At 42.3% G+C, this 22788-nt stretch overlaps 2 protein-coding genes across 2 annotated transcripts in view; both read right to left on the bottom strand.

Moving 5' to 3' along the window:
* TDRD12 (tudor domain containing 12) overlaps positions 1-14282 on the bottom strand; it is a 123565-nt gene extending 109283 nt beyond the window's left edge. The window contains exons 1-6 of the mRNA XM_074968717.1: positions 14208-14282; positions 13782-13838; positions 12183-12205; positions 10977-11030; positions 6096-6248; positions 4964-5100 (exon numbers count right to left, since the gene is read on the bottom strand). Of these exons, the coding sequence (XP_074824818.1) occupies positions 4964-5100; positions 6096-6248; positions 10977-11006 (320 nt within the window). The 5' untranslated portion in view covers positions 11007-11030; positions 12183-12205; positions 13782-13838; positions 14208-14282. The remainder of the gene's footprint in view (positions 1-4963; positions 5101-6095; positions 6249-10976; positions 11031-12182; positions 12206-13781; positions 13839-14207) is intronic.
* A 3117-nt stretch (positions 14283-17399) lies between these two features.
* NUDT19 (nudix hydrolase 19) lies at positions 17400-22497 on the bottom strand. Its single transcript, XM_074969161.1, has 3 exons — positions 21766-22497; positions 19609-19816; positions 17400-18347 (listed from the first exon to the last, which is right to left on the bottom strand). The coding sequence occupies exons 1-3, from the start codon at positions 22462-22464 to the stop codon at positions 18109-18111; spliced, it is 1146 nt and encodes a 381-aa protein (XP_074825262.1). The 5' UTR covers positions 22465-22497; the 3' UTR covers positions 17400-18108.
* Between the last annotated feature and the right edge of the window lie 291 nt (positions 22498-22788).

The raw sequence follows: 22788 nt of genomic DNA, 5'->3' as shown, positions 1-22788 counted from the left end.
TTTGAAAAAAATCTCTAAGAGTATGAAGGACAGAGGCTATCACAGGGTCCCGCAGCAGTGCCATGTGAAACTTAAGGAGCTCTGGCAAGCCTACCAAAGAGGCAAACGCTCACTCGGGGTCAGAGCCCCAGACATGCCACTTCGATGATGAGCTGCATGCAATTCTAGGGAGTTCCCCTACAACTACCCCACACTTGTACGTGGACTCCTGCAAGGGAGTCTCACGCAACAGGGATGAAGATTTTGGGGACGAGGAAGATGATGAGGGGGAGGCTGAAGATAGCGCACACCAGACAAGCCATTCTCCCCGACAGCCAGGAACTGTTTATCACCCTGGAGCCAATACCCTCCCAACCCGGGCTCCCGGACCTTGAAGGCGGAGAAGGCATGTCTGGTGATTGTACCTTTGTAAATATAATACACGGTTTAAAAGCAAGTGTGTGTAATGATTAATTTGCCCTGAAGACTTGGGATGCATTCGCGGCCAGTACAGCTACTGGAAAAGTCTGTTAATGTGTCTGGGGATGGGGCGGAAATCCTCCAGGGACACCTCAATGAAGCTGTCCTGGAGATTCTCCCAAAGCCTTTACACAAGGTTTCTGGGGAGGGCAGCCATATTGCGTCCTCCACAGTAGGACACTTTACCACGCCAGGCCAGTAGCACGTAGTCTGGAATCATTGCATAAGAAAGCATGGCAGCGTGTAGTCCCGGTGTTTGCTGGCATTCAAGCAACATCCGTTCTTTCTCTCTCTGTGTTATCCTCAGGAGAGTGATATCATTCATGGTCACCTGGTTGAAATAGGGGAATTTTATTAAGGGGACATCAGAGGTAGCCGTTCCTGCTAGGTTGTTTGCCTGTGGCTGAAAAGAAATCATCCCCACTGTTAGCCACGCGGTAGGAGGAGAGGTGAAGCGATCATCCCAGAGAATTGGATGTGGAGGAGGGGTTAGTTGGGTTTGTGCTGCATGTTAACCTGAAAACATCAGCCCCTCATTTTAAATGGCCAATGTGTCTTTTTCAATTTTAATCTCCTTTTTTTCCCTCCCACAGCTGCAAATGTTTCAATGCTGCGACCAGCATCTCCGTCCCAAAGGCTAGCACAGATAAGAAGGCGGGAATAAAAAGCACTCGTGATTAAATGTTCTCTGAGCTCATGCAGTCCACCCAAACTGAAAGAGCCCAGCAGAATGCGTGCAGGCAGACAATGGCAGAGTCCAGGAAAGCACAAAATGAACACAAGGACAGGAGGGACGCACGAGAGGATAGATGGCTGGAGCAACAGGAGAGGTGGCGGCCAGCATCATGATGAAAGGAGACAGGATGCAATGCTGAGGCAACTGGAGGATCAAACTGATATGCTCTGGCGTATGGTTGAGGTGCAGGAAAGGCACAGACCGCCACCGCAGCCCCTCTGTAACCAACCACCCTCCTCGCCCAAGTTCCATAGCCTCCTCACCCAACCACTCCACCCCAGAGGACTGCCCAAACAACAGAAGGCTGGCATTAGATAAGTTCTGAAGTGCAGTGTGGCCTTGTCCTTCCCTCCTCCCCCACCCCTCCTGGGCTACCTTGGCAGGTATTCCCCCTATTTGTGTGACAAATTAATAAAGAATGCATGAATTTGAAACAACAATGACTTTATTGCCTCTGCAAGCGGTGATCAAAGGGAGAAAGGGAGGACAGCTGGCTTACAGGGAAGTAGAGTGAACCAAGGGGGCGGGTTTTCCTCAAGGAAAAACAAACAGAACTGTCACACCGTAGCCTGGTCAGCCATGAAACTGGTCTTCCAACCTTCTCTGATGCGCAGCGCACCCTGTTGTGCTCTTCTAACCGTCCTGGTGTCCAGCTGTGCGTAATCTGCGGCCAGGCGATTTGCTTCAAACTTCCCACCCTGCCATAAACGTTTCCCCCTTACTCTCACAGATATTGTGGAGCACACAGCAAGCAGCAATAACAATGGGAATACTGGTTTCACTGAGGTCTGAGTTAGTAAACTGCGCCAGCATGCTTTTAAACATCCAAATGCACATTCTACCACCATTCTGCACTTGCTCAGCCTATAGTTGAACAGCTCCTGACTACTGTCCAGGCTGCCTGTGAATGGCTTCATGAGCCACGGCATTAAGGGGTAGGCTGGGTCCCCAAGGATAACTATAGGCATTTCAACATCCCCAATGGTTATTTTCTGGTCTGAAAAGTAAGTCCCTTGCTGCAGCTGTTCATACAGACCAGAGTTCCTGAAGATGCGAGCATCATGTACCTTTCCCGGCCATCCCATGTTGATGTTGGTGAAATATCCCTTGTGATCCACCAGTGCTTGCAGCAACATTGAAAAGTACCCCTTGCGGTTTATGTACTGGCTGCCTTAGTGCTCCGGTCCCAAGATAGGGATATGGGTTCCGTCTATGGCCCCACCACAGTTAGGGAATCCCATTGCAGCAAAGCCATCCACTGTGACCTGCACACTTCCTGGAATCGCTACCCTTGATAGCAGCAGCTCAGTGATTGGGTTGGCTACTTGGATCACAGCAGCCCCCACAGTACATTTGCCCACTCCAAATTGATTCCCAACTGACTGGTAGCTATCTGGCGTTGCAATCTTCCAGAGGGCTATTGCCACTCGGTTGTGAACTGTAAGGGCTGCTCTCATCTTGGTATTCTTGCGCTTCAGGGCAGGGGAAAGCAGGTCACAAAGTTCCATGAAAGTGCCCTTACGCATGCGAAAGTTTTGCAGCCACTGGGAATCATCCTAGACCTGCAACACTGTGCGGTCCCACCAGTCTGTACTTGTTTCCCGGGCCCAGAATCGGCGTTCCACAGCATGAGCCTGCCCCATTGCCACCAGGATGGCCAAATTGCCGGGTCCCGTGCTTTGAGAGAAGTCTGTGTCCATGTCCTCATCACTCTCGTCACCATGCTGCCATCGCCTCCTCGCCTGCTTTTGCAGGTTCTGGGGCTGCATATACTGTATGATAATGCGCGAGGTCTTTACAATCCTCATAACTGCCACGGTAATCTGAGCGGGCTCCATGCTTGCCGTGGTATGGTGTCTGCAAGAGAGCAGAGTTGCAGGGGAAGCGGTCGTTCAATGACGATGGTTTGCAGACCTATTGCACAGTCTGCTGCCAGGACATGAAAGCTGAGCAGGCTGCACGCTTGCCATGGTATGGTGAGACAAGAGCAGCTGAGCAGAGTTGCAGCAGAAGCGGTCCTGTGAGACCACCAGGAGAGGAGAGTGGCAGCAGAAGTGGTGGATGACAACGGTCATGTAGAGGACCTGCGAGGTGGATTCACAGCATTAGGAGAGCAGAGCTGCAGCGGAAGCAGTGGATGACTACGATGGTTTGCAGACCTACCGCACCGGCTGCTGAAAGCAGTATGGCGCCCGCACAGAAAAAAGGCACGAAACGATTGTCTGCTGTTGCTTTCCCCGAGGGAGGGATGACTGATGACATGTACCCAACCGCAACAATGTTTCTGCCCCATCAGGCATTGGGAGCTCAACCCAGAATTCCAATGGGCAGCGGAGACTGCAGGAACTATGGGATAGCTACCCACAGTGCAACGCTCTGAAAGTCGATGCTAGCCTCAGTACTGTGGACGCACTCCAATGACTTAATGCGCTTAGTAGGGACGCACACAATCGACTGTATAAAATTGCTTTCTAAAAAGTCAACTTCTATAAATTCGACCTAATTTCGTAGTGTAGACATACCCTAAGAATAATAACTGTGTGAGAGAGGATAAGGTCTTAGTTCTAAAATCTTGAAGGGACATAGTGATACAGAATAATCAGTTCAGTTTACAAACCTACAGATAATACTTCCTTTGATTAATAAATAAGTTAGATTTAAATGCAAACCATGTTTTAGTAAATATTTTTTCTTCTGATTCCATCACATTTATGGTAGTTTTATTCATTAAAAAAAATTAAATGTTTTTGTGAATTTCCTTCCAAATATAGCTTGACACACATCACAAATAAAAGAATTGTCTAGTAAATAGGAAATGCATCATTCACCATTTTCTAACATATAAAGTTAGATATACATATAAAACATATATTTTAACATATAAAAAGTAAGAATCTGAATAAATGTAAGTTAAGCTATATAACTGCTTAAATAAATGTGTATACATGTAGTGTATCCATATAGTTAGCAAAAAGGATCACCAAATTTAATATAAAGGCTATATTTAGTTGCAAATCAACATGTTTTAATGGTTACTAACCAATGAGACTCAGTTTTTCTTTAGAAAATAACTAAAAAGTCCAAATGCAAAACATGGTTTAGATTGATGATTTAAATCAAGGTTTCCTGTTTTTTTTATTTTAATCATGATTAAAATCAGTGATTTCGGAAAGACTTAAATCAAAGCAACTAACTCCCTGCCCCAAGCCCCCTCCCACACCCCAACTTCCTCCCAGAGCCTGCGCCCTGCATCCACTCCCGAAATGCTGGTTTTTAGAGCTTTCCGGCTGGCAAAGTGCCAGATAACACAGCTTTTACTGTACATGCTAGCAGTAACAGGCTTCCACATCTTCCGCCCCCTCCCCAGAGCATGCCCCATCCCCAGTACTCCCCCTCCCTCCCAGAGCCTCTTGTACGCCATCGAACAGATGTTCCCCAGCATGCAGGAGGCACTGGGAGGGAAGAGGAGTTGATCAGCGCGGCCTCACGGCCCCCAGTTTGAGAAACGCTGCCCTAGAGGTATCTAGCCTCTGTAGTGACAAAAGTAGCACTTGATACTGCAAATAATGTCAGGCAGTGTTTAATACTGAGAGTGATCCCATTATATGCCTAGTAGTGTTTGCAGGACCTGACCTACAGTCTTCACAATTTGAACTACCATAGCTCTCTAGTTTTAGTCAATATAAATCAAGATTAAAAATATTTAAAAGTGTATTAATTTGAAAAAAAGCCTTCATCAATAACTTTGTAAATCACAATAATACATACTTTTTTGTTTTAACAGGAATATACTTGGCATAATCCACAAGGAAACACTCTGCTAGGTAGTGATCAGCACAGAACAGGATTGACTTAACAACTGCTCTACACCAGCATTTCAGTTCCTGACAAAAAACCACACAAACCTGGGGAGATAAAAGATGCATATATTTCTGTATATGGACCTAGATTTGTACAGGTTATATATTTACTTCTTGAATACAGAAATAGCTACAGCACAAAGTCTTTTTCTAAGGAGAGAAGAAAATATAGTTTTATTTCCAGTGATGTCCTCAAAAAATGTATTTTACATCTTATGTGGTTATATATTATTTCTACAAATGTACAGTAAAAGCTGTTATCTGGCACTTTGCCAAACGGAAGGCTCTACAAACCAGCATTTCAGGAGGGGGTGCAAGGCACAGGCTCTGGGAAGAACTTTGGATGTGGGAGGGGGCTCAGGGCAGGGAGTTGGGAGGCTGTGGGAGGGGGCTGGGGGTGCCAGATCTGGGCTGTGCTCACCTCGGGCGGCTCCCCACAAGTGGAGGAATAGCCACAGGGGCTGCATTCGCTGCTCCCGCCCTGCGCCCTGGCTCTGCAGCTCCTATTGGCCATGGTTCCCAGCCAATGGGAGCTGCGGGGGTAGTGCCTGCGGGCAAGGGAAGTGCACAGAACCTCCTGGCCGTGCCTCTGCCTAGGAACAGCAGGGACATGTCGCCGCTTGCGAGGAGCCACCCAAGGTGAGTGCCGCCCAGATCCGCCATCCCGAAACCCTTCCTGCGCCCCAACTCCCTGCCCTGAGTCCCCTCCCACACCCAAACTCCCTTCCTCTTAGTTAACTGGAATTTTTGACTTACGGGCACCCCCCATTCCGCCAATATGACAGATAACAAAGCTTTTACTGTATATGTACTCATCCTCTAACTTAAATTACACAAAAATACCTCTAAACCCATACCACACACTTTTCTCAAAAGTTCAAGATAATGTAGTTACATTTTAATTTAAGTTCACTTTCAGGATAAGCAATTCTTATAAGCTATGATTCTAACAAATATATAACCTCTAACAACCCAATAAAACACCAGAATTTTCTACTTCCCTCACAATCTTTATGTAGCAAAATGACTGAAAATGTTACCTGCCCTTCTTCTAATGTTAATGGCTTTACTTCCTCCACATCTCGGTTATAGAACTGATTCATTTCAGCATGCAGTTTTTTATATTCCATTTCACAGTCTACAAAAGGCCCGCATCCTTTTACAAAGACCCAAAAGCAGCCTGGGTCTTCAATCTAATCAAAAGGTGAAGCATAATTAAAACCACACAAAAAAAGATGACAAGAACAATGAGCAATATCAGGTGCTGAACTTTTAGTTAAAAAAACCCTAAAAGCTGCATATTTCCAAGAACATCTTAGCAATATACATACATACACAAACTTTCAAAGACAAAATGATCACTAATATTCAAATCACATAACTGGTACTGTAACATGAAAAAAGTTAAAAAAAATCAGAGCTTCTAGTGGCTTTAAAAAGTCAGAAATCTTCTGACATTTACACTTTGTCATTAAAAGGTGAATAGAAGGGCTTCTGTAAAAAAAAAAAAAAAAGATGATAATCTGTTTAACATCCCAAACAACAACATTTAAAGTATTACATACTATACTCTTAGTATAACAAAGTCCAGTTCACCAGCTGTGTTGCCAGGAACAATTTCGCCTGTCTTTAAAAGGGATGCATTCTAGGGCCTCCAATCCAGAAGCAAACTGAAGACAGCTGGTCTTTCCTCCACACTCAGGGCTTGGGGATCTGCAGCACATCATCTTTGGAACAAGGTTTCACCTTTCCACTGTGCTTTGGGCTTCAGCACTGAGGTACAGGTTTTTTCAAAGTTCACCTGCAAGGCAAGCTGGCTTCCCCAATTTTTTTAACCCATAAATTTTCCACAGTTTTGGATTAACTCAATAGCTTAAGAAATGCTGGTAACTTCCAAAGCTGTAATACACTCAACTTCATGTTTCCTTAACATTTAACCCAACATCTATAATGGACTTTTAACTAAAATAATCTATTCCTTCTCTGTGGCAGATGTTTACCAAAAAGAATTTCTCTGAATGAAGCTAAGACGGTTGAATATGAAGAGTTCAATCATCTAAACCGAAGAAATATTTTTTCCTCTCCCTACTGCCTTCATATCCAACATCTTCAAAATAAGACACTATGAGGAGTTAAAAAAAAATCCTGGGAAGATTATTGGACTGTTTAAACAGTACAGAGATACAAAAACTGGGGGTCAAGAAAGGTTACTGAAACACCATATTTTTCAACACATTCCTATCAAATCCCATGGGATCATAAGTATGTCTATCTTACAGTGGTTGGAAAATGCAGGCATACAGGACCAAAGGATTCACTCAGCATGTTTCCTCATAAAATTACCTTTATCTGACCATTATGTGGCATCTCTTGTGGAGTGAGCAGTTTACAGGAATGCTTTATAAGCTTCTTCACAAGATTTAGGGTTTGTGATGATTAATCCGCTGAATGTGAACTCCTAGTGCAACACCGTGGCCAAAAATACTAATGCGATTCCAGCATGCATAAACAGAGGAAATCTCAAGCAGGAGTAGAGATGTTATTTTACCTCTGTATTTGGTACTCATGACACCACAGCTGGAATACTGGGTCCAGTACTGGTGCCCACAATTCAAGATGGATGTTGAAAAATTAGCGAATGTTCAGCGAAGAGCCACAAGAATGATTACAAGATTAGAAAATCTGCTTTACAGTGACAGATTGAGCTCCTCAAGTCTGTTTACCTTAACTAAGACAAGGTTAAGGGATAACTGATTACAGTCTATAAATTGCTATATGGGGAACAAATATTTAATAATTGGCTCTTCACTCAAGCAAAGAAAGGTATAACACAATCCAATGACTGGAAGTTGAAGCTAGACAAATTCAGACTGGAAATATGGTGTACATTTTTAACAGTGAGAGTAATTAACCTTTGGAACAAACTATTAAAGGTCATGGTGGACTCTCCAACACTGACAATTTTAAAATCAAGACTAGATGTTATTCTAAAAGATATCTGCTAGGAAATATTTTGAGAATGTTCTATGGCCTGGGAAATCAGAATTTAAGCCTGTTTTCTGCATTTATAAAACATTAGCTTTCTTTCTGCATGATTAGAATCATCTAGAGTAGTGGTCTCCAAACTTTTTGAATCGCGCACCCCCAGGGCCAGCTCTGGGGAAGCAAAGAAAAAAAAAAAAAGAAGAGCTTCCACCAGCATGCCGCCGAAGAATCAAAGGTCCAGGAGTGCTGCTGCCACCGTGCCGGCAGCGCTCCTCCTGCCGCGCACCTCTAGGGATGGTCTTGCGCACCCCACTTTGGAGACCACTGATCTAGAACAGGGGTAGGCAACCTATGGCACACGAGCTGACTTTCAGTGACACTCACGCTGCCCGGGTCCTGGCCACCAGTCTGGGGGGCTCTGAATTTTAATTTAATTTTAAATGAAGCTTCTTAAACATTTTATAAACCTTATTTACTTTACATACAACAATAGTTTAGTTATATATTATAGACTTATAGAAAGAGACCTTCTAAAAATGTTAAAATATATTACTGGCATGCAAAACCTTAAATTAGAGTGAATAAATGAAGACTCGCACACCACTTCTGAAAGGTTGCCGACCCCTGATCTAGAGACAATTATAATAAAGACACAGGACCAGATGATAAGTATGAATCAAGTCCCTTTTACACTGCTTCTTGCCTCCCTCATGAGCATGAGGATTTATCCTGCCCTGCAGCTGGAAAACCAAGCTTAACTGTGCCTTTCTACGCAGGACTGAAGCATGGTAGAATAACTAGCGCATCTTTTTTCTGAACTTGTTTCTCTTTTCCTTATCCAGCTTTCCATAGGGCAAAGATAGGCAGAAGCGTTGCATCTGTTCTGCCTCTTTCCAGAGTAAATTAAGTTAAAAGGCTCAACTAAATAAGGGGATCAAAGGTCCCAGCCCAGCAGCAAGTTCTGGTTTACCACCAAGATGGGTATAAACAAGATAAAAGAAACCCACTGAAATCTGTTGGGCATCAAGCAGAGAAAAACTTGGTGAACACCAGGGATGGTCTGGTTCAGAAAGTAGGATAGGAACAGGGTTTGCTGACTGCGCTGCAGGAGGAAGTTAACACCATGTACGTGGGGAGGGATGAGGGAGGGACTAATAGCAGTGTAGAAAAAGGACAGTTGTGTCTAGTGAGGGAGCATAGGATGGATTTTTAACAGAGTATTTACAATAAAAGGAAACGTTAGGTTTAGTTTACTATCGTACATTTAATATATTTAGAAAATGTATGTCATATTCACAAGAAATATGATGTTGGGCATAAGAAAACCCTATATTGTCAGTTTAATTATTTTTAAATGATGTAAGTTAATCATCACTAGAATATTACTGAGTCCTGTTAAAAACTGCCTAGGTAGTGACCAAAGATTTGGAGCTGAAGACTACAATTTTAGGTTTAGGAGCAAACATTTCCCAAGACAAAAAAATTAGACTTGACCCCTGGGAGTAAGGACACATTTCATGGTTTCACAACAGACAACATTCTCCTCCAACCATCTCCTACATACAGGGCATACCTAGGACACATCACACCTGCCCTTCCTTGAATCAATCCACAATTTGTGTTAGTCCCCTCCTCTGCTCAAGAATCCTTTATGGAGAATCCTAATTACTACATTTTGGGGATGGAAGAAAAAGAGCATGCAACTGGAACCGAGCTCTTCAAGTGGAAATGTTCGGTTTTGTCAGAGCCACAAAATTTCTGGCCACTTTTTCCTTCTATCCTTTGTTTTCTTTCTGTATTCATAATTCAATTTTTATGGTATTCAGAAGTTCCCACCTAAAGCAGCCTTACTAAAATTATATTAACCTAAGTGGAGAATCACTGAGGTAAAGTGGGCAAACAGATTTTGTGCCAGGCCTAGTAAATCTCTGTAAAATTTCTGCTAGTGCCCTAAACCATGCATAAAAGACAAACAATCAGTCTATAATATTATGGGCCTCTCTTACACAGGGAGCAGGAAATGTCATGAGTGCCTATTCTCTTTCCCACCCTGAGGAACAGGTAGTGGATTCAATCATTAACACATACAGATCTTTTGAAATCTGCATGGATCACAAGTAACCTGTGGAATTCCAGCACCTCTGTAATAATTCTCACTTTCCACCATCTTCATAGTAGCCATGCTCCTGCAGAAGCATGCTCCTATCAGTCCCACAGTTGTTGTTATACCCTGTTTTGTAGAAAAGGATCCCACCATAACAGAGGACAGTGAGTGATAATACCTACTTGGTCAGCATTATCTTAACTGTTGTTTCCTCACTTATTTCCAAGGAATGATGCTGTCTCCCCAGTAGGCCTTCCATGTGGACAGGGCAAAGAGAACACAATACTACAGAGCCGTAGCTCCCTGCTTTCTACCCACCACTTCCCCAAGGATCTGCTGAAACTTAAACCTCTTTTTCATAAAACCAGTGGAAGGACAATGCAGATTTGCACGCACACTCACAAAAAAAATAACACTTTGTTTTTCACTCATTGTAATAACACCCAAAACTACTATAGCTAAAATATATTTCTCTATTTTTACATTTTGTTTATTTTGTATATATGTGTATGGTCAGTATCACATGTTGCTTCTATGGGGCTTCATGCAGTAAAATGGGAGAAAAATTTATGAATATTAAAGTATCCTTGCAAATAAAAATTGGCAGAGAAAATTCAGGAGCAGATAAATATCTGAAATTACTTTTAACTTTTTAAAAATTTACTAGATTTCAACTTGTCTGTATACCCATAAGTCCAAAAAAAAAAAAAAAAAAGGGAACGAACAATTTTATTCTGGATATTTTTTTCCTGTCCCTAAAGTTTCTTGTGTTCCAATATATGCACAAGTTCTTTACAATACTGAGACTTCTTTTAAAACAAAATCAATATACCTTCAATATCAAGACTTCAATCATTTTCATCTACTGAAGTCCTCTTCTGTAATGCTGAAATGAGATATAAAGGATAATCAAATGTTTAGCTATCAATTTTATAGAAATCTTATAAATGTTGAAGCTAAAATTGTAGTGATACTATCCGTATCTAAAGAGCCTACAGATTTAAAATAAACCCACTTAGTCGGCTGTATTTTTAAAGATATCTATCTAGCTATTAGATTTGCAAATACAGCCTTCACAAAGTAAACCATTTTTTCTTAATGAGACTTAATTTGAAGCCTAATTAAGATTAACTACCCAACACACAACCACATCCATATAAAGTATCTGTTTAGTGCAGTTGGAATATCTGGAATACATAACTTATTTTGATCCCATGTCTATATCAGATCTCAAGAGGAAAACTCTGCCTAAACACAAGCCAGTTGCAGATTAGTTAACTAATGATGAGGCTAGGCAAGAAGCCACCTGGGGTAAAATCCTGTCCTCGCTGAAGTAAATGGCACATTCCCATTTAATCTTAGCAGGATCCAGGAGTGAAATCCTCACTGCATTCCTATTGCCTGCATTATGCAGGAAGTCAGACTAGATTGTCATAATGATCCCTTTTGGCCTTGAAAGTCTCTTTGCAAATTTGTACAAGTCATTTATGTTCTGATTTTTGGAAGCGCAAAGCAGAGCACATACTGTTCCCACTCACTTAATGGGAGCTGTAGATGCTCAGTACCTCTAGGTGGGAAAAGAAGAAAAAAAAAATCACACCATCACCCTTTTTTCCCCAAGTTACCTATCTGTAAAAAGTTATGTTTCCTCCTCTTTGTAAATCATTTCGAGATCAATGGGTGAAAAAAGAGATTATATGTGGTGAACAACAACAAGATAATTAAACTGTAACTGTTTGCATTCCATTTTAATTTATACTTCAAAGTCCTATTAGGAGTTTAAATTATGCACAGGACTGAAATAAACACATTTTTCCATCACTATACTTTCCACCCCCACCTCAGCCCAAAACCTGTATTTTTTCAGTGAACAGTTGCTCACGCTAGATTTTCAGAAGCCAAACGAAAAAGGTGTACTGTATCTGCACTAGTCCAGTTAGCAAATTACTAGCGCTGAATTTTCCAAAAATCTTACAAAGAATTTAAGTATTGTAGTAGAGTTAGTATTTGTGTCTATGAAGATATATTTGTTACTCACTTTGTCTCTTAATGACTTGATCTCTGAAATAACAAAAGAGTTCAGTTAATAACCTTTCCTATAAAACAGGAGTTTGGGGCAAAATGGTGAAGTGGTCAGATCTCAGTTACATGATCCAGTGACTGACACACTGATCTACAAAAAGAAAAGGAATACTTGTGGTACCTTAGAGACGAACAAATTTATTTGAGCATAAGCTTTCCTGAGCTACAGCTCACAGCTGTAGCTCATGAATGCTTATGCTCAAATAAATTTGTTCGTCTCTAAGGTGCCACAACTATTCCTTTTCTTTTTGCGGATACAGATTAACACGACTGCTACTCTGAACACCGATCTACAGTTCTCACTCCAGACTTACAAAGGAAAAAAAAAAAAAACTCCCTTAGTGAAGATTCATAGATAAAAGAATGAAAAATTGATACAAACAAACAAGAAAGATCCTCTCCTCCACATCTCTGATAAAAATCAAACAAACAATGGGCAGAGAGAGATGAGTTTTATCTTTGAAGGTGCAGTGAAAATTTAGAAAGTGCAGTAACTCCATTTACAGAGACACACAATGTTTAAAGATATACCATCAACTTAAAAATCACAAGTGTCTGAAAACTACTTAAGTAACACCTAAGAACACTATAAATTAAAATATTACAGTAAAACACTATTTTTTCCATTTTTTGTTCTTCTGACAGCCTTTTTGTCTAGTAAATTGTTATTTTTTAACATGTAATCTGTCATTTTTCTCTTTTGTTTGGGTGTTCCTTTCATACAGCAATCAGGGAGAGAAAAAAATTAAAAGTAAGAAAATGCGATTATAAAAACAAAAAGTGTGGCAGGGGAATATGTAAGGACTGGTGTGATATCAGAAACAACTTTCAACTCTTTAAATAAATATCAAGCTGACAAAATCCTATAGATATTTTAAAGGGAGCCCAGCCAGTGGGAAGCAGGAGGAGGATGGAGGGCTGAAAGTTGACATTTCAGAGTGAAAATGAAGCCCAAAGAAGTAAAGCTGGTAAAGAAAAAAAAAAGCTGAATTTAATAAAGAGCCTGAACCAGAAATCTAGACAAAAAGGGCATATTTCAACCATTACAAAGTGATGCAATCTCTATGGATATATTATCACAAGAAATGCGACAACCCTCTTTCAGGCTAATGCTCCCATTATACACACTCTAGTTCGGGGGACCATATGTTAGGGAGGAAGTGACTTCCTATCATCTCTCAATTTAGCAATAAATGTGCATGAGCAATAAAAAAACCCACACACATATACACCCCTCCATATCAGAAATAAAACACAGAAGAAATATGTGGGACTTCCTAACCCCTTAATCAATGTTATGGTCAAAATGTGTGGGACTGATGAGGGGACCCACACCCCTTCTTGATATTGGGGATAAAATGTTTGGGAGCATGACGGTTTGTCTAAATCCCACATTCACCTCAATATCTGAAAAACATACATGGCAGGGGGAAGGGATGGTGTAATTTCCCCATAACCCCACCCCTTAAACACACACACACACCAAAATACTGGGAAAGACATACACCCAGCACGCCCATACCCACCATTCACACATCCCTAGCTTGAGACTCACATTTATAAGGAAAGCACACAACTCTCCTCCCCCTTCTGTCAGGGTTAACGCAGATCCCTAGGGAAAAGAAAAGGGGGGGGGGGTGGCTCTAGTGTTAACAACCCACTGGGGACAGAATTTTTTTTCTTTAAGAAAATTAAGAAAACAATTTCTCCTCCCCCCCCCATTATCTCCTTCCCCCCGGTTTTATTTCTTTGCTGTTCTTTTGAGTTTTCTCAGAGGGAGGCCACATCCTTTCCCCCACCGATCACCCCCTTAACAGCCCTCACCCTCACTCACAATCCCCACCCCACGAAGGTGCCCGTAGGCCAAGCGCCTACTACTAACAGCCACCCTCACACTTCTCTTCAGAAGCTTCTAGAAGAGCCTCTTCTGATTCTTAAGCTTGCCACCTACACAGCCTGAACGGCTAGAAGAGCTAACTACCATGCGCAATCCTCCCGTCGACACTCACGCAACTCCAACCATGCGCATCTCTACTGCGCCTGCGCATGAAGCTACACTAGTAAGGCTCTTCCTCCCGCCCCGTTCCTCGCCCCGCGCTTGCGCAGTGAGAGGGCTACACGAGCACACGCTACCTGCGCTATGCCTGCCGTATGAAAAGGCCTGAGCTCCCTACCTCACGCGAATACTCGAGTGTGAAGCGCCTGCACAGCACCCAGCTGTTTGCGCCCCCCCCCCACTACTGTAATGGCGCCAAACTGTCTCCGCTTAGGTGTGCTATGCACGCGCAGGATTCCAACTGTATTCTCCCTGGCAGAGCGGGAAGGGGGAGGGTCCAAGGCGCTATTGGAGAAGGCGGGAGAGGGGGCGATGTGAGGCAGGAGAAGGGGAAGGGTGCGAGGAAGGTGTTGAATGTTAGTTGTTCCTTGGGATTTGGTCTAACGCTCCAAACGGCTGCCACAATCTTGCTATGCTAAAGGAACCTGACACAAAAATGGCCCCTCATTGCGTTCCCCCCCCCCAGCCATTTTACTCCAGCTCCTGCCGCGATCAACAAAACAAAGCTTGAAAAAATAGATTTTGCGACTGTATCAGTGCAAAAGAGTAAAGGAGTATTATGTAGTACTGTACTGTCTTCCATGGTCAATGAGGTAATCCCCTGCATGTCATCTTTGCTGCATTTCTTCTCACAACTCATTTTAGTATACAGATGAACTGCAATTAGTGAAGTAAAGGGAACCAGATAGTGTGGAAGTGATGAAGGTCTCATGCTGAAGCTGATCAGTTGTAGTATAAAGATTTTTAAATTCTCTTATCTTCCTAGCACTTATCTAATTCCCCTCAAATGCTAAATTATTGGTTCATCATTCTGTGTCAACCCCCCAACTACGAGTCCCTCATTGCTTTCACCCTCTTCCACTTCAAATACAAGCTTCTTGTGCTTATCTTTAATGCCCTTTACAATTAACCTACTTCTGTAATCTTATTACATTAAGCCCCTAACCCTCCTCTCTGACTCCATCACTGGTATGGACGTATCCTACTGTGGCCCCACTGGTGACAGATCTAGCACACCTTCCTTATTTTCCCCTTTCAGACTCCCCCATAATTCCATGACAGCTCTTTTGCTTTCATAATGCTCCTAGGGGAAGATACTTTATTACCAAAAATAGCTCATAATCCCCAACAAAAAGTATTAAACATAGTTCACTTCCCACACACAGTGAACATAGTCCTTAAAACCCCACTCTTTCCAGCAGGCACACCCAACCAGCCTCTCTGCTGAGAGTCCCTCCCATACCATTCTCCAGTATCTTCCACCACTTCTAGGCTCCTTCTCAGTTCTCTTCTATCCCTCTGCAAGGACAGCCCCCGCATCCCCACCCCTTCCAGCAACAGTAGAACACCTCTCTTTCTACAGCCTCTCTACTGGGAGATCATCCTCAGCAAGAGAGTATCCCTTACTCCTTCTGCCTCTCTCACTGTTTCTTTGAGTCCAGCGCTCCAATATGGAGGTATCAGCAGATAAGCTCCTCCACTGTTCTCCAGCCCTGAGCTTCAAGTCTCCATCTTTGATGGCAGCAAGCAACAACCTCTTGCTGCTCTCCAGCCTTCTCCCAGGAATCAATCACAGCTTCCTTCCAGGACCTTCCATAGTTCCCCTGGTCTCTGGCAGCTCTCAGCTGCCTTTTTCCTGACTGAATCAGTCTGTGCTCTAACACAACCCTCATCCACAAGGTCTCTCCCTCTCCAGTGCCCAACCTGCCCTGTTTTAAGCCCAACTGAGAGGTGCACTGATCCTGCTTCCTCTTAAAGAGCCAGTGTCACCCTCTGACAGTCTGCTTCTTTCATGCCAACCTATGTGCACAGATCTCAGTCCCCAAACTAGTCCATAAAGCCATTACCCTATCCTTAAAAGTCACTTTTACTGAAATGCCTATATGATAAACTGCCAGGCAATACCAGGTAGATAGATGGACATCTGCTATTTTCTTGGGTTTATTTGTATTCTATATGTAACACAACTAAGTAATGAAAATTAAACATTTCAGCATTTTTGCATCATTTTACAGGTATATGTTCAATGTAACTCTAGTAAAAACAAACAGCTATTAATTCAGTGCCTGAAAATTTAGCTATAAAGACGTTTGCCACTTTTAGTGGCTAAACAAAAGTTTAAAAAACAAGCTCAAGCTAGGGCATTTAAGTGACCACATATGCAAAACAAAAGAATAGAAACAGGTTGTACCCCTCATTCTCCTAATACTGCAGTGGTTAAGAGCTGAAATAGCATGAGACACTAACCCACAAAATCTCCCAATTGCCACTTTTTCTTCTTCCTCTTGTCTTCTTGTTGTCTAGCAGAGGTGGTTTGAACATTTTCAACTTGTTTTGTCAATATATGCTGTTTTGCGAAAGCCAAAACATTTCACAGAGATTTATTGATTTTGATTAAGTTTGACAGTAAGGTCTCAGAGACCCAGAGTGGACTCCCCAGTCACTTACAATTTGAAAACCTAAGCTTTTTGATCTGAAAATGGATGTTTCAACAATTCTGTTTGTGAAAGTGTTCAAAAAGTTTTGCTTTTGTTCTAATCCAGAACAAAACCAAAATTTAAACCCTCAAAAGTTGTCATGAAATGGAACTGTTCTTCTCTGGCGAGCTCTACTGTCTGGGGTCTAGCCCCTAATTATCCTCTCTTTTCCCTTTTATGTACAGCATGGAGCACATTTACACAGATGTCATATCACTGGGTCTTCCTCTGAAAACTCCACTTGTAAAAGAAAAATAGCAGAGATGAACAACAGTTTGGGAGCTATGTGAGCTGTATTCCCACACCATGAGACAAAGATAGCAAGGCAAGATACCATCAGTATAACAGTCAAGGAGCAAATGTGGAATGTTTGAGGTAGGACAGTAATGTTTTCAAGCCTCTACATTTTCCTCTTCAGTTGTTCATACTGATATATACGGTAACATTAATTTCTGTATTCTCAGAACTATACAGTAAACAGTATTTTCATCTTTTAAGTTGTTCAAATCTTTCATTTAAAAGTAAATATGGTACTAAATAAAGGGAATGACTGCTGTCAAACCAGTCCTTTGATCGTTAGTTCTTAATTTGGAAATAAACAAATTTTGAAGGGAATAAATCTCTCAAGCCTCAGTACACCTTAAGTAATACAAATAAAACTACTGAAAATAAACATTTATTGAACAATTATATACAAAATATTGTTGGCAAATAAGTTGACTTAATGAACGCATGTTGAGATTCCTAAAGATGAGAGTAGGAAATGCAGTCATACAATGGAAAACTCCTCCAATTACATTTGTAGACACATTAACATATTAGTGTGATCCAAAAGATATCTTTTGGAAGCAGAATAGAAGAGCTAGCTAAATTCTAAGCGCGACAAGAATATTTCAGTACTCAATAAGAAAAGGGAACTGAATTGTTCAAGGGACATGGGTTACAGACTAGTCCACTTTTATGACATACATTGCCAATGGCCAAATATCATTACCATATAATGGCTCTTTGGTGAACAACATGAATTAAGTTGGTAGTTTACATCAAGTTCTCAGTGAACATATGTCCACATCAAAACTGGCACATTTGTTCAGTTTCAAAGTACTAAATATATCTGAAGTCTGAACCCTTCTCTTACCCAAAGTAGCCTCTCCTGATCTTGTTTGAGATACACTGGCATGGCAACATAAAGAAGCTTGTACTGTTGATGCCCATGATGTACCTGACCTGTTTTTTGGCAAATGAAGACTTCAGCCTCCAGGGCTAACCACTTAGCAACTGTCACAAAGGACTAACTGCACTAAAATATATAAAATTTGATACATACGGAATTTAACAGAGATGACATATTATAGTCTGCTATTGCAATCTGCATTACTTCCCACTATATTAGAGTCCATCTTTAGAGGATTGATGTGTTTATATTTTGGTTGGATATTAACATGGACAGTAAGATTGTTAAGGTTTTGTATTACAACTCGGTGAAGCTTACTGTCTTCTTTCATTAGCTCTTCAACCTTCTTATCTGTAGACAAAAAAAGTTTCTTTTCTCCTGTATAATCTGGATCTTTCGGATACAGCTCATCTCCTGAAAAATATTAAGTTTTAATTAAATACTTTTATTTTTCAGTGATCTAGCAATTTTTAGGATACAAGCTACTTTATTATCAGTATTTGAAAATGTGTGGAAATGGAGTTCAGAGTACAATCTAAAGATTTAAAAGAAAATTGCTTCCAATCTTTCCCAAATTTCATGATGGCCATTAAATTCCATAATAGCCACCAGGAATGTAACACTGCAGGTTCCAGATGTTGCAATAAATCTGGAATCTAATGGAACATTCAAGTTCAAAGGCAGCTTTTTCAGATAGTAACATGTATTTATTTTTTCCATTACATACAAATAAAGAAATATCCAAGAACCTCATGTACACTAATGAATATGGTCTCAGTGCATCCTTGACATAAGAAATTACAGATTATAGATGGACAAATGAAGCAGAGATTAAGTGACTTTCCCACTTTACACAAGAAGTTGTGGCAGACTAAGAACAGAAAGCAGATAAGATTACCCAGTTTTGTTTAAAAACTGATCTTGGTGGAAGAATCTTGTCCAGCCTTTTATGGAGAGCAAGTGTAATATGATGAAAATATAGAAAGGAAATTAGGAGACAGAAGAAAGACCAATTGTAATAAATAAGAAAATTAGAGAGGAGATGACCAGAAAAAGACAAGAAGAAGCAGAAAATAGCAACTAAAGATACAATTTATGCCCTTTTGCCAATAAATAAATAAATAAATAAATAAATAAAAAGCAGCAGAGGAAAGGAGGTAAAAACTAAAATGTTTAAATAGGCAGGTAGTAGCAAGAAATGAAGATATTAAAAAGATGGACTAGCTAATAATCACTCGGGATACTGCAATGTTTGGGACTCTTGCTTAGCAGGATCAGATCCATTGCCCAAATAAGGCCAGTAGGATGGGGCTATAACTCATCCTGCAGACAAAAATGAAAAACAAATAAAACAATCGTATCCTTCAGCGTGAAAAGTATGACATAATTAAAATATTAACGATTCCCACAATACCCTGTATGAGAGTTAACACATGTTGACAATCTGATTAAACGTAGAAATTACCATACTGTCTAGTCCAGTACCCTAAGAGTGGCCAATATCAACTACTTCAGAGGAAGAAACCCTGCAATAGGTTTGGGTAATGAGATAATCTACTCTCAAGGAAACTTTTTTCTGGATCCCTAGTAGTCAGTTGGCCCCAAAGCTCAAGGGTTTATATCCTTTCCAATGCTCTTTTATGGTAATAAAAGCTCTTTCACTTGGTTAATTTACCTGGTAACAGCTGAATGTAGCCATCCGAAGCAGCCAAAGTAACGGGCATCCAACGTTCACACCCTTCTAAAGCACGATCAGAACCAAACCTATGCAGGTCACAAAGTGAAGAAAAGTTGCACAGCCTACATAATTCATAGAACTGAGGTGGAGCAAAGCATATTTCTTGAGACTTAAAGAGTTCAAGAGCTTCTGGAGGGGTTGACCACTGTAAAAGAAAGACAAACATGAAATATTATTTTCTTCTTGATCTCTTTTGGTGAAATTCTATCAATTGCATAAACCTTACTGAAACCCTTAGCAGTGGCAAGGAAGGCCTTGTGTGAACAACATCTTATCTGAACAGTTTACCATATTAGCATTCTGGATTCCAAAAAGAGGTACAATTTTCAGTGTGTTGCCCGTAGATTTAGATTGAACTAATATAAATGTGAAATGGAACTGTATTGGTGAGTTATACACACACCAAAAACACACCCACACACAACACAAAGTTTCCAAATGGTAGCATTTTAAAACATTTCTTCTGCAAAAATTTTGATGGTTTTTAAAATTCATAAGACACTTGAGGATTGCACGTAGGTGTGCCAAATTTGGACTTCAATTTTGTTTTTAAAAGGGGATATTAACTCTGCTTTCAGGGCATAATAAAGACTTCCATTGAATAATGCAAAACTCAAAGCAAACTCAGCTACAGAATTGCTACAAATGCCTTCATAATTAAGTGAAAATTTATCTCGAAGCACTTGATTCTTAGCCAAGGTGAGTATGCAGTTTTCAGAAATTAGAAAAACCAGATACAGAGTGTTAACTTCATGTCAGTTGTATTTTCTATATGTATGAAATTCTTCCATTATCACCCAAATGTTGGTTTCATGTATCAAGACTATGGTGTGTGGGCCTTTACTGACACACCTTTCCCCCCATGTTCTTGTGAATGACGTCCACAATAAATTTCTGATATGATATTAGTAAAAAGTAAAAAAATATATATAATCAAGTATTAACTTGTTCAAAACAAGTTCTCTGATGTTTTGAACTTTGGTTTGTGTTTCACTGTATGTAGTTTCTATCAGAGACAAATACTCACAAAGAAACATTGGTAGTGTCAAAAAATTGTAGTGAACTTGTACAAGGGACCACAGTTATTAGACAACCGTCTCTGTCTTGAGACCACCCCAGAGTATCCCCAAGCATATAAACATTCAAGAGTCACATCCCATTAATACTGCATAATGTGGGTGTATGATGGGTGATTGTAACAGGAGGATCTGCCCCTTTAATACTTCAGGGAGCAGCCAACCCCCCACCACAGAGAAAATCCCAGAGACAGATTCTAGGAAGAAACTGAAGCAGCTGATTAGCATCTCATGACTGGCCCACACTCTCAGCTGGACAATATAAAGAACGGAGTTCCATAAAAGGGTAGGATTAACTAACCATCCAGTGAAAAGAGCAGGAGATGACAGGCAGGCAGTTCTTTTGAGCCCCCTGCGGTTGGCCCTACCCAGTAGCTACCGAGCGCAGAAGACCCCAGTCTGAACCCCTATCAGAGTGTTATTTGTGTTAGAAAAGCATGCAAAAAAGTTTCCCTCTTTGTGGAGACAGTAAACATAGCCCTGAAAAAAGGGACAGAAACCTAACGTGGACACGGCTGACTGTCTATCCCCAGCAAGTGACTAGGGCCACCAGTATACAGTGATCTAGAAGCGGGTCACCTTTTGATGGTCTTCTGTGGTTGATGTATTTATCCTCTGGAAGTCTAACATCTCCTACTAGTCGCATGGCATGTGGGTGTATACCGGTTAATCATCTAAAATCCAATCACCTCCTACCGTGTACAAAATATGTAATATATAGTAGGTTTCAGAATGTCAGTAGGTGTATGGACAGCTGGAATCTGGCAGATCAACTCCAAATGGTGCTGCACAAGGGTGCAGATTACAAGATGTACAAGGACGTCTATAGGAAGTATATTTACATAATCACCTAGTTGACCAGCACTATGTCGGAGGTATGAAGACACTGGGAGGGAGGGAAGGAGGAGAAATGAGTGTTGCATAGGCATAGCTCCTCCTGGGCCCTGCCTATAGTTTCCATGGGATGTAAGGGAATTACAGGAAAAGACAGAAGGTGTTTGTGGTTATGAAACCTTACCTGGAAGCCTGTCACCTCCTGCTCATCCTGCGACGTGTGCGGAGGCCGCTCCTCAAGGCAGCACAGGTAGAAGGCAGTGTCGTAGCGCCGGTCCCCCCGGCCAGCCCTGGGCACCGGAGTCAGCCAGTTGCCCCACTCGTGCAGCGCCCAAATGTTGGGGACGCAGCGCAGGTAACGGCAGAGCTGTAGGAAGCAGGCCGGCTCCTGCTGCACCCGTCGCCGCCATTCGGCGAGCTCCGGACCGGGCGGCAGGTGGTGCTGAGGCAGCAAGCGGGCCGGGCCTGGATCAGCGGCGGGGCCGGGGCCCGACACCAGGAGCAGGATACCCGCCTCTTCGAAGGTCTCCCGGATGGCGCAGATGCGGAAGGCCACGTCCCCCGGCAGCGGCGAGCCAAGGTCAGCCCGGTCGGTGGCGAAGACCGGAGCTCGGTTACCGCCCGGCGGCGACGGCCGCACGGAGCCCAGCCCGCAGCGGGGCAAGGCGGGCAGCAGCCCCAGCCAGTCAGCAGAGAAGTCGGCCGCCTCCAGCAGGCCGCCTGGGAAGACGTGGGCGCTGGGCAGGAAGCCGCTCCGAGGGCTCCGCTGCAGCAGCAGCATCTCGTAGTCAAAGGGGCCTAGCAGGGACCGCGCCGGCGCCCCGCACCCGGCAGCCAGCAGCAGCGTAGCCGCCTCTCGCCAGTGCCGCAGTTGCGTGTTCATACCGGCATGGAGGACAGGAAACGTGGTGGCCCGGGGCATAGCCACTGTCCCCGTGTACCACCTACCTCGGCTCCATCGCCCCCAGCCTCCTGGGAGGAGCCACTACACCTGTGAGGCTTAAGCGTGCAGCTTAATGGACAAAAACAAGGAGTCCTTGTGGCACCTTAGAGACTGATAAATTTATTTGAGCTAGAACCCACTTCATTGGATGCATGGAGTGGAAAATATAGTAGGCAGATATAAATACAGTGGTCTCCAAAGTGGGGTGCGCAAGACCATCCCTGGGGGTGCGCAGCAGGAGGAGCACCGCCAGCACAGCGGCAG

This window comes from Natator depressus, chromosome 12 (genome assembly GCF_965152275.1).
Source record: "Natator depressus isolate rNatDep1 chromosome 12, rNatDep2.hap1, whole genome shotgun sequence".
NCBI classification, from domain to species: Eukaryota; Metazoa; Chordata; order Testudines; family Cheloniidae; genus Natator; species Natator depressus.
This window is presented reverse-complemented; position numbering and strand designations above follow the sequence as displayed.